The sequence below is a fragment of the Epinephelus lanceolatus genome, chromosome 2, assembly GCF_041903045.1.
Source record: "Epinephelus lanceolatus isolate andai-2023 chromosome 2, ASM4190304v1, whole genome shotgun sequence".
NCBI classification, from domain to species: Eukaryota; Metazoa; Chordata; class Actinopteri; order Perciformes; family Serranidae; genus Epinephelus; species Epinephelus lanceolatus.
In genome coordinates, this window is record NC_135735.1 from 35,370,814 (window position 1) to 35,383,923 (window position 13,110).

At 41.5% G+C, this 13,110-nt stretch overlaps 1 protein-coding gene across 2 annotated transcripts; it reads left to right on the forward strand.

Moving 5' to 3' along the window:
• Positions 1-56: 56 nt before the first annotated feature.
• LOC117255348 (ubiquitin-like protein 7) lies at positions 57-8,829 on the forward strand. 2 transcript variants are annotated; one of them, XM_078161153.1, is made up of 11 exons: positions 57-167; positions 671-851; positions 1,016-1,135; positions 1,248-1,333; positions 5,345-5,429; positions 5,531-5,588; positions 5,710-5,843; positions 6,067-6,116; positions 6,213-6,389; positions 6,555-6,668; positions 6,891-8,829. In XM_078161153.1, exons 2-11 carry the CDS (start codon positions 677-679, stop codon positions 7,029-7,031), a joined length of 1,140 nt encoding a protein of 379 aa, XP_078017279.1. In that variant the 5' UTR covers positions 57-167; positions 671-676; the 3' UTR covers positions 7,032-8,829. The 2 variants fall into 2 exon arrangements, with proteins under 2 accessions (XP_078017279.1, XP_033480042.1); XM_033624151.2 differs by lacking the exon at positions 57-167 and adding an exon at positions 178-398.
• Positions 8,830-13,110: the final 4,281 nt, after the last annotated feature.

Consider the following 13,110-nt stretch of genomic DNA (forward strand, 5'->3'; position numbering starts at 1 on the left):
GTGAGTCGCACGCGAGAGAGATAGAGGAGATTTTAGGAATGCCCGTGGCTAAAAATACAGTGAAGGAGGCAGAGAAGTAAAAGCTCCCTTGTTTGGAAAGGGGAAGTGAACGTGACGCAGACCACGTGACTAAAACCAGGAAGTGATTCGAGTGTCAACAATAAAGGGTGAGTGTGCGATTCTTTTACAAATGGTACAGTTGTCGTGGCGATTCAGTTTGACATTTTTTGGGTTCACATACAGATTGTTCTGGACAAGACACACCACACGAGTGTCTCACATTTAATTTAGCGAATTGGCATGTCTTTTTCTAGCAAAGGCTAAGCAGCTAACCGGGGTTGTGCAGGATTGCTAACTGTCACTGTTCGTATCAAAACCCCCAAAATAAAAATATGAAGGTGAAATATAGAGGGTTTGTCCCGAGTCTCTCCTCTAAAAATGATAATTTCATTCGTCTCACGTTTATTTTATGTAGTAACGTTATTTGGTAATGTACAGAGATAGAAGTAACATTACTTTCCCCGACCTATTTTCAAATTAAAGCGTAGTGAAATTATAATATGATGTTTAAAGCTAGCGTTTAGAAACATCAGGATCACGCCAGTGACTATCAGTTCTGTAGTTGCTGCCCATGCCATCGTGTTAAGACTGTGTTCTGTTTGCTTAAAAGGTAGAGATGACTTCTTCAGACTGGCACCTGTCTCTAAAGCTGGTGGATCAGCCCAAATCCATCTTCCACTTCCCAGAAATGATGCCAGGAGATGTCCCACCTGGAGGATACAGAATCGCTACTTTAAAACAACTTGTTGCAGCACAGATCCCAGACTCCATCCCAGACCCTGAGCTAATAGGTTTGTTACAGCTGTATTGACATGATGAATTAGCTTTGAATGAAATGTGTGTTTGTGTGCAGCAGGAAGATTTCACTCCTCTGGTGTGCAATCTGTTTGGTTAATTATGCTGTCTGTGCATGTTATTTGTCTTTAAAATGTTCTGTATCCCCGCTCTGTATCAGAGCTGGTCCACTGTGGGCGGAAACTTAAGGATGACCTAACTCTGGATGCCTGTGGGATTCAACCTGGATCCACCATACACATCCTCAAAAAGACTTGGCCTGAACCAGAGAGCAGTTCAGGTTCGTCTGTTTGGCATTTAAGTATTGAAATTAATCGTGTTTAAGCTGTACTGTAAGTGAAAGTGAAAGTCTGAATCTGAATCTGAACATGTGCACGTTTTGTCCTATGTAGAGCCTGTGAACAGAGCAACTGCAGCCAGGGAGTTCAGGGTGTTTCATGCTGCTCTTCACTCTCTCAACTCTGCCTACAGAGACTCAGTGAGTAGAAGCCATACACACTGTGGCACACACAGCCCCATATGACAACCCTTTCCCTCCAATTCTCCAAAGAGTTTAAATTATGTTCCAATTTAATGTACTTAGTTTTAGAAAATTATTGTTGGAAAAAAATGGGCATAATGTGTATTATTAACAAATTAACTCATAAAACTAAATTCAAAATGCTTGTTTTTCCATCTACTGCTCATGCTATTTCTCTCTATACAATTTGGACAGTCTTTGATGCAAAATGTCAGGCTTCTGTTACCGCTAAAAGGCAAGGGGTTTAGGTCTTGTGTAAATTAATCATCCTCTGTTGAGAAACATTCAGATCTGACTGCAAAATATATATGGAGTACATCCTGACTGACCTGATGTGATGAGATTTCACTTCTTCTTTTCTCATGTATTTATATCTGTAGGAAAACTGGGACTGTTGCTTAATACAACATGTCCCATTTGCACTTAAATTAGAGAAGAGAGTACATGCCGTTGTAGTGGTCCTCCTCTCTTCAATCCAAACCTTGTTTGAGTTGTCTGACATTGGCAAGTTTGGTAGCTCACTCACACAAAAGAAAAAGTTAAAGGTTAAGTTTGGTATTTTTAAACTGGACCCTATTTTCCAATTTTTTGTATCTAAAGGACTTATGGTAATAACAACCTTTGGAAGTGGTCCAGTATTGAGTGAGAGGGCCTTAGCTGGCTGCAGTGAAACAGGCTCCCATGTGACCACTGGGGCATGTTTGCGTCAATGTATGCCCACTAAAAGTACTCAATTTCTGTCACTGATGGGCTCAGATTGTTATTCTGAGTGTCTGCTAACTTTGGGGAAGCATCCTTAAAGAGGTAGGCCATTTTTTCTAAGAGGAAGTTCCTCTTTGTTTCACCAGAAACAGCCCTAAAATCACCATTGCCAGTTCCACCAGACTCCATTTGAATAAACAGTAATTTTAGCTTGTATAGAGCCAGCTAATTTTCACATCAAACAGGGTGAAATAAGGGTTTATTTGAACCCAACCAGAGTTGGTGATTGTTGCAACGTTGGAAAGACAAACCAAGATGGTGTTTGTGACTTGTGTTTTGTTTCTTTTGACTTTGAATGTGTGTATTTTAAAATGATAAAATTACTGTTTATTTAAATGGAGTCTGGTGGGTTTGACAATAGCAATCTTGGGGCTGTTCCTCTTTAAACAAAAAGGATCATACTCTAACAAAAAGGTATATCTCTGAAGGGATCTTTTCCATAAGTCACCAGACACTTGAAATAATAATCTGAACATGTCAGTGACAAAAACAAGCACTTTTAGTGGACATTAACAGTACAAACATGCCCCATATGGTTACATTTCAGCCTGTTGCACTGCTGCTGGCTACAGCTCTCTCGCTCAATACTGGACCAATTTTAAAAAAAAAGTTTCTATTCATCATTTATACACAAAAACATGAGAAGATAAGGTCCAGGTTGAAAAATCCTGAACTCACTCTTTAATTAGGTTGTCCTTCACTGCGGAATGCAGGAATGCGTCGGGGTGTTTGTACTGTACTAATTTCTGACACACACATCCTTGACCTGGAAACTATTTGGCTTGTGTGATTGGATTTTTCTCCACAGTCACTTGGGTGCATTCACACCTGTGTTCACAGCTGTTTACCTCTGATTAGATCACCCTCGATGCATTTTACCGTACGTGTGAACAGGACCCTCGGCAGCTACGAACTGGTCAAAGATTGTCCTCAACAGGAACAGGTTTAGCTATTATGGGCTGGCAGCTTTCCATAGCATAAACCTGCCAGACAGTTTGAGAATTCCAGCATGTTGACTCGAGTGATAAAGAGAGAGTTCAGATAGGAATGGGTCTATTTTTCTGACATAAACTGGTATGAGCCACTCACTTGTATTTACACTGATCCATGGATATTTGCACAGATGTGGATGGAGATACTTGTCAGCAGAGGTGTCAACTCGAGTCACAAGAGTTGGACTCGAGTTAGAAAGTTGATGGCTTCAGACTAAAAAAGACTTGCAACTCAACTTGGGTTTTAACAGCACTGACTCATGACGTCACTTGGACTTGAGCCTTTTAACTTGAAAATACTTGACACATTTTTCCAAGTCCAAAGATTAAAATGCATGTCAAAGGTGGTAATGTTGTATATGACATCAGAGTACTCTATTACCAAGATGTACATTAAATTATACACAACAAAATAGGACCAAAGCATACCAGATTTATTCTGTTGTGGTCCTGGTTAACAGTGCTATATGCTATTAAAGACTGTTTTGTGATTAAGTTTAGACGCACTTGTTTCAACCAACTTTTTTTTAACAAATACGTGTAAATTTGAAAAAGAGTATTCATGATTTTTGTTGATTTAATATGATAATGATAATGATAATAATACTAACTTTATTTGTAGAGCACTTTTCAAGCTCAAAGCAAAAAGCGATTTCCAAGGTGAAGAAAATACAAGACAAAAGTGATACTGATAAAACATAAGCATATACATACGCCTACACCAACATATACACATATACAACACATATATTTGTAAGCATGCATACATAAACACTTGGCTGCAAATACATACACTCCCGTACACACATTAAGTCTGTCAACTGTCAGGAAAGGCCAATCCATAAAAGTAATTTTTCAGACGTAAACAGACTCAGCTGATCTAACCTGGACCTCTGGGACAGTTAGAAGACCCAGCCCAGCAGACCTGAAGAGCCTGTTTGGGTGATATGGTTTGAGAAGCTCAGTTGTATGCTCCGGTGCCAGATCACTGAGAGCCTTGTATTAATTTTATATACTTTATTAATCCCCCTGAGGGGAAATTCAATTTTTTCACTCTGTTGTCATTAACACACAGGTCTGAAAGACACACACATGCACAAACAGGACCTATACGTGCACAAAGTGGAGAGATGTCAGAGTGAGGGGGCTGCCCTTGGTCAGGCGCCCCGAGCGGTTGGGGGGTTCAGTGCCCTCGGCATGGAGTGTGGACTGGTGGCTGGAGAGGTGCAGTGCCCAGGAGGTGAACTGGCACCTCTCCAGCCACCAGTCCACGAACAGGCGACCCTCCGGTTCCCAACCCAAGTCTCTATGGACTGAGCTACTGCCGCCTGTGATTATAAGAGCTTTAACATGGATTCTAAAAGAGACTGGAAGCCAGTGCAGGGAAGCCAAAATACGTATGATGTGTGAAGATTGTTTTGTTTTGGTCAAAAGTCTAGCTGCAGAATTTTGAACGATTTGGAGCTGATGTACAGCTCGATTGCTCAGGCAGGTGAACAAGGCATTACAGTAATCAAGGCAGGGGGATATAAGAGCGTGTATGATTTTTCTCTGTGTTACTGAGGGACAGAAGTGACCCACATGTAGTGATATTCCTCAGCTGGTAAAAACAAGACTGGAACTACATTCTGTACATCATGACTCTGTTGTTAAAATGACATTACGCTTGGTGGAGAGCACATTATCACTTGTTTAGGACTCAAAGTTTACAACTCAGGACTTGATTGGAACTGCCTGTCTTGACATAACTCAGGACTTGAGTGCAAAGACGTGGGACTTGAGACTTTCAAAACAACTACTTGGTTCCACTTCTGCTTGTCAGCAACACATGGGGGCAGTTGAGAAACACAGCACTCAAACTATGTTTTAACCATCCTCAATGGACTACAGCTTATGTTCTGATCTGTCATGAAAGTATATTATTTGCTGAGTGATACAGAAATGATTCTGAAACAAACAGTAGAATCAAACATGGGTGTAGACCAGATTTATGATGTTGTGGATGGTTGAAAACGTTGAGTGAGGGCATGTATTTCCCTGTCCAGAGGGTCTGTAGATAATGGCTGTACTGTATATCAACTTAACCACCAGTGAGAAAGAGATCCCAACTCATCCCAGCTTAGGTCAAATCTGCACTGCACACTAATCATGTAGGGTCAGTAAGTATTGATTTCTGTCTTACTTGCTGTATTACTGTCTTTTCCCCCACACCTAGGTATATAAAATGCTAACAAATAAAGAGTCTCTGGATCAGATCATCGTGGCCACACCAGGGCTCAGGTCAGACCCAGTCGCCCTCGGTAAGACCTGCTGAGTTTTATTAACAATGTAATGTCATCTCATTGTACCTTGCAAATATGCAAATGGTAACATTTTCCCCAATGCCCTTCGCTCTGCTCAGGGGTGCTCCAAGACAAAGATCTCTTCGTGCAGTTCACAGACCCTAACATGCTGGATGTGTAAGCGCGGCTTTTTCTTTGTTACTGGCATTGATGTGACGCATAGTAAGTGAGCACAGCACAGACACACAAGTGGAAGGTAATTTAAATTCACATCTGTACTTTTCTGTCTGTTTCGCAGATTGATCAGTTCACACCCGGCCCTCGTCAACGCCATCATCCTGGTCCTGCACTCTGTGGCAGGCAGCATGCCCGCTCAGTCCAGTGCCAGCTCGTCTCGTAATGTCTCTGCCAGTTCTTACAGCGATATGCCAGGTGAGCAAGGACGATGACGTAGTAAAACCAGGCAGAATATATGGCACGCAAGAGAGGATCACAAATAGTGATGAAGGATTGCTGTTGACAAGCTCAAGATATTGAAACAGCTGATTTGGCGCAGACAGTAGTTTAATATTTTGATCAAATCCAAAAATAATTACTGGCAGTATCCACCAGTGTTGTCACTATAAATGTACAAATAATTATTTTTATCTGGCAGGGGGCTTTATGTTTGAAGGCATGTCTGACGATGAGGAAGATTTCCAGTCCGTGAGTCACTCTGCTTCATACTCAACATCAGATAACATGTCCAGGAAAGCCCATGATACATGGGGCTATTTCTGTGTGTGTAAATGTGTGTAACAGGGGAGCCCAGCAGGACCCTCAAACAGAGCAGGAGGCTCAGCAGGAATACGACCGGTGTCTCTGAGCCACAGTGGAGCGACAGGCCCTCGACCAATAACACAGAGCGAGCTGGCAACAGCCTTGGCCCTCGCCAGCACCCCTGACAGCAGTGCGGTCACTCCAACGACTTCAAGCACGGTAAGATGTATTTACATTTGGAAAAACATATTTAGACACATGTATATTGTTTTACTACTTAACTAGTGAACCTATGTAGAATTTACTTGAGATTAAAATATGACAAGATATTTGTGTATTGAAAACATGACCTGACAGAAAACCTGGCTACTGTCTTTGATATAGGCGGACCCCTCCAGTGGCGTAGCCCCGATGCCAGCAGGGACCCCAGTCAGTAACGATCTCTTCAGTCAGGCCCTACAGCAAGCTCTGCAAGCCTCTAACATGTCTGCTTTACAGGTGAGGCTGTAAATTCACAGATTAAATCCCTCATGTTAATCCAATGGAGAAAACATACCTTGAAATACTGAATATTTAAATAGTAATTGGCCTGTTTGTCCTTAGTGGTAGAAAAATCCACGAGTCAGAAGTGAAAATGATTGGCGCATTAGACTGTGGTCTGGACTTGGGTTGGTCTTTGGATAAAATCCTCATTCAGTGAATGTGTTTTTGTTTTGCTAGGGCCGCTGGCAGTCCCAGATGCAGCAGCTCAGGGACATGGGGATCCAGGATGAGGAGCTGATGCTGAGGGCGCTGCAGGCCACAGATGGTGACATCCAGGCTGCCCTGGAGCTCATATTTGCTGGAGGCCCAGGACTCTGAGTCAGTACCCCATGGAGGAAGGTGTTTATAGAGGACAGAGAGCAGGAAAAATCTTGACATCCTGCTGCCCAGACATGATATATTCTGGCTTTAGACATACACTATACAGATTTTTTACCCCATTTCAATACAGTATCACATCTGAGCTCCTCAAAGGTCATGACAGCATTTTCTTATTGATGTGAGTGGACTTGTAATAAATTTAAACATGCTTACCTCATCAACTCCTGAGCCGCACTTCCTGTTATTTGATAGGTGGGACTGACTGTAAATGCATTGGTCTAAATTTGCTATTGAACTGAAATGCTGATTTGCAATTATAAGGTCACCTTGTGGCTGCTCAGATTCCATTTCCCTTGTTTGGTTCTTGATGGTACAAACACACAGTGGGATCCAAATTCTGAGACCACACACAAAAATCTCTAATATTTTAATGTAAACCTAGAAATAAACAGAGAATTTGAGGTTTCAGAAACATTTAAAATCACCCAAGTTATGACATGTAAAATGGAAAAGAAATATTTTAAATCCCGCAACATTTGATTTGTTCAATTTAAAGCAAAACTGTGGGATTGACCGATTTAACTCCTTTGTATAAAATGTCAGATTTCCTTGAGATGTATCCCTTTCATTGAAGCATAGGTTCAGATCACACTGGATTTGATGTGATCTACTCATGTGAGGCTCGTTCAAGTCACTCAGCTTGCAGCCAGTGTTCACCTGTTATAAATATGGCTGTGCCTCTAATCTCCAGCAGCTCATTACTCACTGCAGCATTGTGCTAGTGAGAAACATGGCATCAGAACAAAGTGAAAGTGTCAGAAGTCAAATTGTTTTTTTATTCAAAGAGGAGCTTCCTCAGCGTCAGATCATGGCTAGACTAAAGGTCTGTATGAGGGGAGGGCAGTGCATGGAACTCAGACACTTTGCAAGAACTACTTGACTGCCTGTGACTCAGGAGGTAGAGTGGATCATCCACAATCCCCAAGACACTGAACCCCAACCTGCTCCTGATGGCTATGTCATCGGTTTTATGAGTGAATGTGAAGTGGCCACCATAGTATGAATGTGTGTGTGTGAATATGTGACTGTGGCATGTTGTGTTAGAGCACTTTGAGTGGTGAGAAGACTAGAAAGGTCCATTCCATTTCCATGAAGACCAAAGATGATCAAGGAGTCCTGACTGTCATGGAGTTTCCTCAACAGTAACCTGACCTCAAGCCCACCGAACATTTATGGAGGGCACTTGAAAACTGAGTAAGTCAAGAATTCAGTAATATAACGAGAAGCTCTCAAATTATGCTGGGTTAACATGGTTAACATACCAGCTCGAGTTCATACAGTCATTAAAGCAAAAAGGGGGACGTACCAAATACTATGGTGTTCTAAAATTCTTTTTTTTAAAGATTCAACTCTTCACGCAAATGTTAAGCTGATATTGTCATTTGTCATGAAAAACATAGTGTTACAGTTGAAACAAATGCTAATTAGAGAGTATCTTGGTTAGTGGTCTCAGATTTTGGACCCCACTGTGTGTTATCATGTAAGTATTTAGTGGCAGTATTAAAATGTGTGCTCTAAAAAACCATTCTGTATTTACTCACTCTATGTAATTCATGTATTTGTACACTAGATGGCAATGCAGTAGTTTGTTTCTATCCATATGGCTGATTATCATAAGTCACCCTTGCAGACACACTGTTGTTTATTTGCTCTTTCTTTCTTTCCTAAATTTCAAGTCACGCTCTTGAGCTGCCTTCTGCTGAACAGCCTTTGATAAACGCTTGTTTTATTTGTAGTTGTGGGCTTTCATTTCTCACAGAAGGCAATACGCTCAGACAGCCAGAAACATAAAACAGGAAAGTTGCACAGATAAGGTGATGGCTTTATTAACATCCACTGAGATGTTGCTGTGCTTGTCAGAGCATTGTTACCATTAGTTGGGCACCCCCCACCCTGCACCCCCAGCCTTATTACAGAAGGCTACATTTGCTTTGTGTGGTTGTCTCCCATCAGGGTATTTTAGGGGAGGACATATTGCATACCCCCCTCCGCTACCTACCGATCTCCATCTACAGTAATTGCCCTGCTTAGTTTTATTACTGCATCTGTTAATGTGACAGCTCAATCAGTGGATTGCCCTTTCATGAGCACAGCACCCAAACAGCGCTTTGTGTCCGTCTGTCCCCATTACTGTTTTATATGCATGCACACCTGCGGGCAATTTCCACCTCCAACTGCCTCCAAGGGTATTTTAAAAATAAAGCATTTCCACCATGCTGAAGGAAACAGTGTCATAGTTTCAACAAAACAATGGCGAATAAAACTGTCAGTGCCTTTCTAGGAAATTAAAAAGGAGACTGCTTGCCGAGATAAAATAGTGGAGTTTCAAACCAAGCAGGAGTGATGTAGAACAGTTTTGCATTGATTTCCATTTAGACTTGTTGTTTCTCTGTGAAGTCATATGTGTTGCAGCACACATACATCTTTGTTTACTGTGTCTGGTTACTGTATTTATGCATATGCTGCCATCACAAGCCTCCTTACTGCAGCTTTCAGGACATTTGAAACAATTTACTGTGAAATCATGTGAAGTTGTCATGGAGACTACCCGATGGTGTGCGAGATGCCATCACACATATGGTATAGAAAAGCTGTTATTGCACACCACCCTTTTGTTGTCAGCTGTGAGAGCAGTATTGACTACATGTGATCTCTTAGGGCCTTGATATTAAATCCTCTATATCCACTCTCATGTCAAAAGAGAACTGAAATTGCAATATATGAGCTGTAAGTGTTTGCACCTGCTGAGCCTTTCGAAACCTCTTCACCGATGTAAGACCTGGCTATTCAAGGAACTTTTTAAGAGCATATTTATTCCACTGGAATTACAGGGAATATAAATGATGTTGACATGGCAGCAAATATCCTTGGAAAATCCAACATTTGGGAGAGAGGTGAATCTCTTTTCATTCTTATAATGGGGGCTGTATTGCGTCTGCTGGTGGCACTTGCCATCACAAGTGAACCGCCAGCTTTGAAGATCTCACGGGGAGCAGAAATAATGAAAAACATGCTGTTTTTCTCTCTCTCCATCTATTCCCACCTACCACTTGATTTATTTTTTAGATCAATACAGCCCCTCTTCATTGGGCTTTGCCACTGTTATCACTGGGTGCCTTTGTCACACTTGAACCTCTGTCCAATGAGGTTTTGAATAGCTGCTGAAGTTTGCGAGACTTTCTCTGTGGGCTTTTTTCACTTTTAAATGTAATCACAATGATGCTGTGGTGGATTCATACCTGTGAAAAAAAACCTTGAGGGTAGGAACAGGAAATGGCTTAAACAACCGGAAAGATGCCCTTCTAATGAATCAAGCCTGAAGCTTTGAAGCTGGCGCGAGTCTCACAAATTACTCCCACAGTGACCTGGGATTCAGGTAATGAGCAAGGTTCTGCACCATGCCATCATAGGCAATATGTTAAGCCAATAGAAATCATCAATGCCAGACCTTCTGAAACGGTGTAAAAGCTCCTCTAATCAAGCCTTCACAGACTAGCAGCCAGCACTGTTCTCTCCAGATGAAATCCTCCAATGTGCCAGAGGAGGAGGAAAGGATAGAGTTGGTATAATGCCCTCCATCCGCTTTTGTCTTTCTGAAAGGAGGCAACTCATGTGTTATTAACATAAGGTCTGTTACCTGAGATTGCTTTCTGCCTGGCGTGACTGAGCGGAATATGAAATGAGCTTCTGATGGACACGAGGCCATTTTATCCCCTTGTGGGCCATTCATTGCTTTCAAGCCATGCTTTTATTCTTCCCCCTTCTTTTTTTCAGCACTCTTTTTGTCCACAAAAGCGTCTTTGATGCATTTCATCCCAGGTGCTTTAACCCTTGATGGAGCGTCTCTGGAGGAGAACAGAGCTGCAGCAGAGGGAGAGGCAAAGATCATGCGCAAACCACTGGGACAAACTTAAAATAGCCACTTCTCTCCTTGTTTAGTCTGAGGATGCTGATTTGACTGAGTGGGGTGAGGTGAGGGCAATCTACTGAATCTAAAATGATATTTTAAAGTGATTCGATGCATATTCACGTGTAGCCAGGGCTGCAATTGAACGGCTTGTCCTGATTTCTCTTTTCAATATATAATTTTGCAAGTTAATTTTCAAATTTACCAAAGGAAAGTAGCCAAAAAAAATGTGCAGTGATCTGCATTGTTTGACTCGCGATCATAGTCATGATAAGTGTTCACTACTGCACACAGACAAATGTAGCCACAAACAATTTCACTGTCAGAGCCACATTAAAGTGCTCACCGTGTGGCTCTCAGTTACTGTAGAAGCTAAACTTGAGGTGTGTGCAGATTCTGCCGACTATCAAACGACTCGAGAGGCTGTGAATGTTCGGTGCTTCCTTTCATTAACCCCCTGCCTGTGCTCTTCCTGAATGCTTGCCAGATGTTTTGTGGCCAAAATGTGCTGTGTGGAAACTACTTTTGCTGCCACAATGTAACAGTTCTAAAAAGGGATTTTAGGGTAAGGGATTAGGAATTGCACTGTTAAAATCGCCTGCAACTGAAGTGAATGCTGGACTCTGAGCAGTTTCATTTACATGTAGCAGTAACACCCCCAGAGGGAGTGATAGCTTGTAAGTATTGTGGGGATGTGTCTGGCTGAAAAACATCCACAATCACAGAGAAGAATGCAGTGAAAAAGTACAGCTCATGCATGAAGAGTGGATTTATACTGTATAAAATACTATAAAAGCACAAAACACAAGAAAATCATCTCAATCTTTTTTGTTGGCGTTGTAGCAAAGCTTCCATACGTGAATTTGCTGCTATTTATTTATGTCTATAGAGCTAAATAATGCAACACTAATCACAAGTGGCAGAGTTCAGCTGGTTCACTTCCAGTTCTTCACTTCAGATCTTCTTATCACTGCAAAGCAGATCATCTGAACATGTAAAACTGTAAAAATTTCTCCACAGACAAGCTTACATTTCAGCAAATATGGAGAATTAATTTTTCTGCAATAAGTTAATATCAAATTAGGTTTTAATTGGGTTTAAATTTAACTTTATAAAAGGGATTTTGCTTTTTTTTCTCTATAATTAGTATCTAGACACAGGGCTCTTCCACTATGCTTAGAAATAAGTGTGAAATTATTCTACACACCCATATAATGAAGCACTGGAAATCAGTGCTAAATTTCTGTCTCCTCTTGGCTGGCTGAAAAAATGTCCTCTAAATGTGTTTCTCGAGGCGGAGACTTTCTTCAAAAGCCAAGAATCATATATGATTTACACTTCGTTAAATTTACAATGCGGACAAAAATAGCCTGCATTCATAAAATTCTGCTATAAACTTCTTTATTGAGAAAAAGGCCAGGGGTGTGATTGCTGAGAGCAGGAAACCTAATTGCACAGTAGAAAATATGGAGTAGCAGGGCTGGGACTGATACACATCAAGCAAATGCTTCTGGGATGAACAACGGAGTGAAAAAACATATTACAGGGACTGTGCTACAAAGTGGATCAATAGAGGACAACAAGTGCTGGAGTACTGGCTTGATAATAGCTCTAGCTTTCTGTCCTTGACTCAAACAATGGTCGCTCTGCACTATTTGTCAAAGGGCTTCACCATGGTAACGGGTGATGGTGAAGACACAGGCAAGGGGCTTTTCCTTTGCTCAAAAATTAGGTTTGGTACAAGAAAAAGATCACTGAAACATTATATCACACATTAACTCATGAACCCAATTTTATTTATTTTGAACCTTGATGCCTCTATGTCCCCATACAATACATTCAGTATATACATTTGGCCATGAGGGACTGTACAGAGATATGTTATAGTAGTGCATACACACGTGGCACGAAAATGTACACAAAGGAAACTCATACATGCCACTTTACCACAGTAAAGTCACACACATGGGGGCAAGTCAATGGCTGATGGTTGCTCACACCAGTACACACACACACACACACACACACACACACACACACAAACACTGTTTCATGCATGCACAATTGTGCGTACACACACACACGCTTTAAGACACTTCTGAGGGAGGA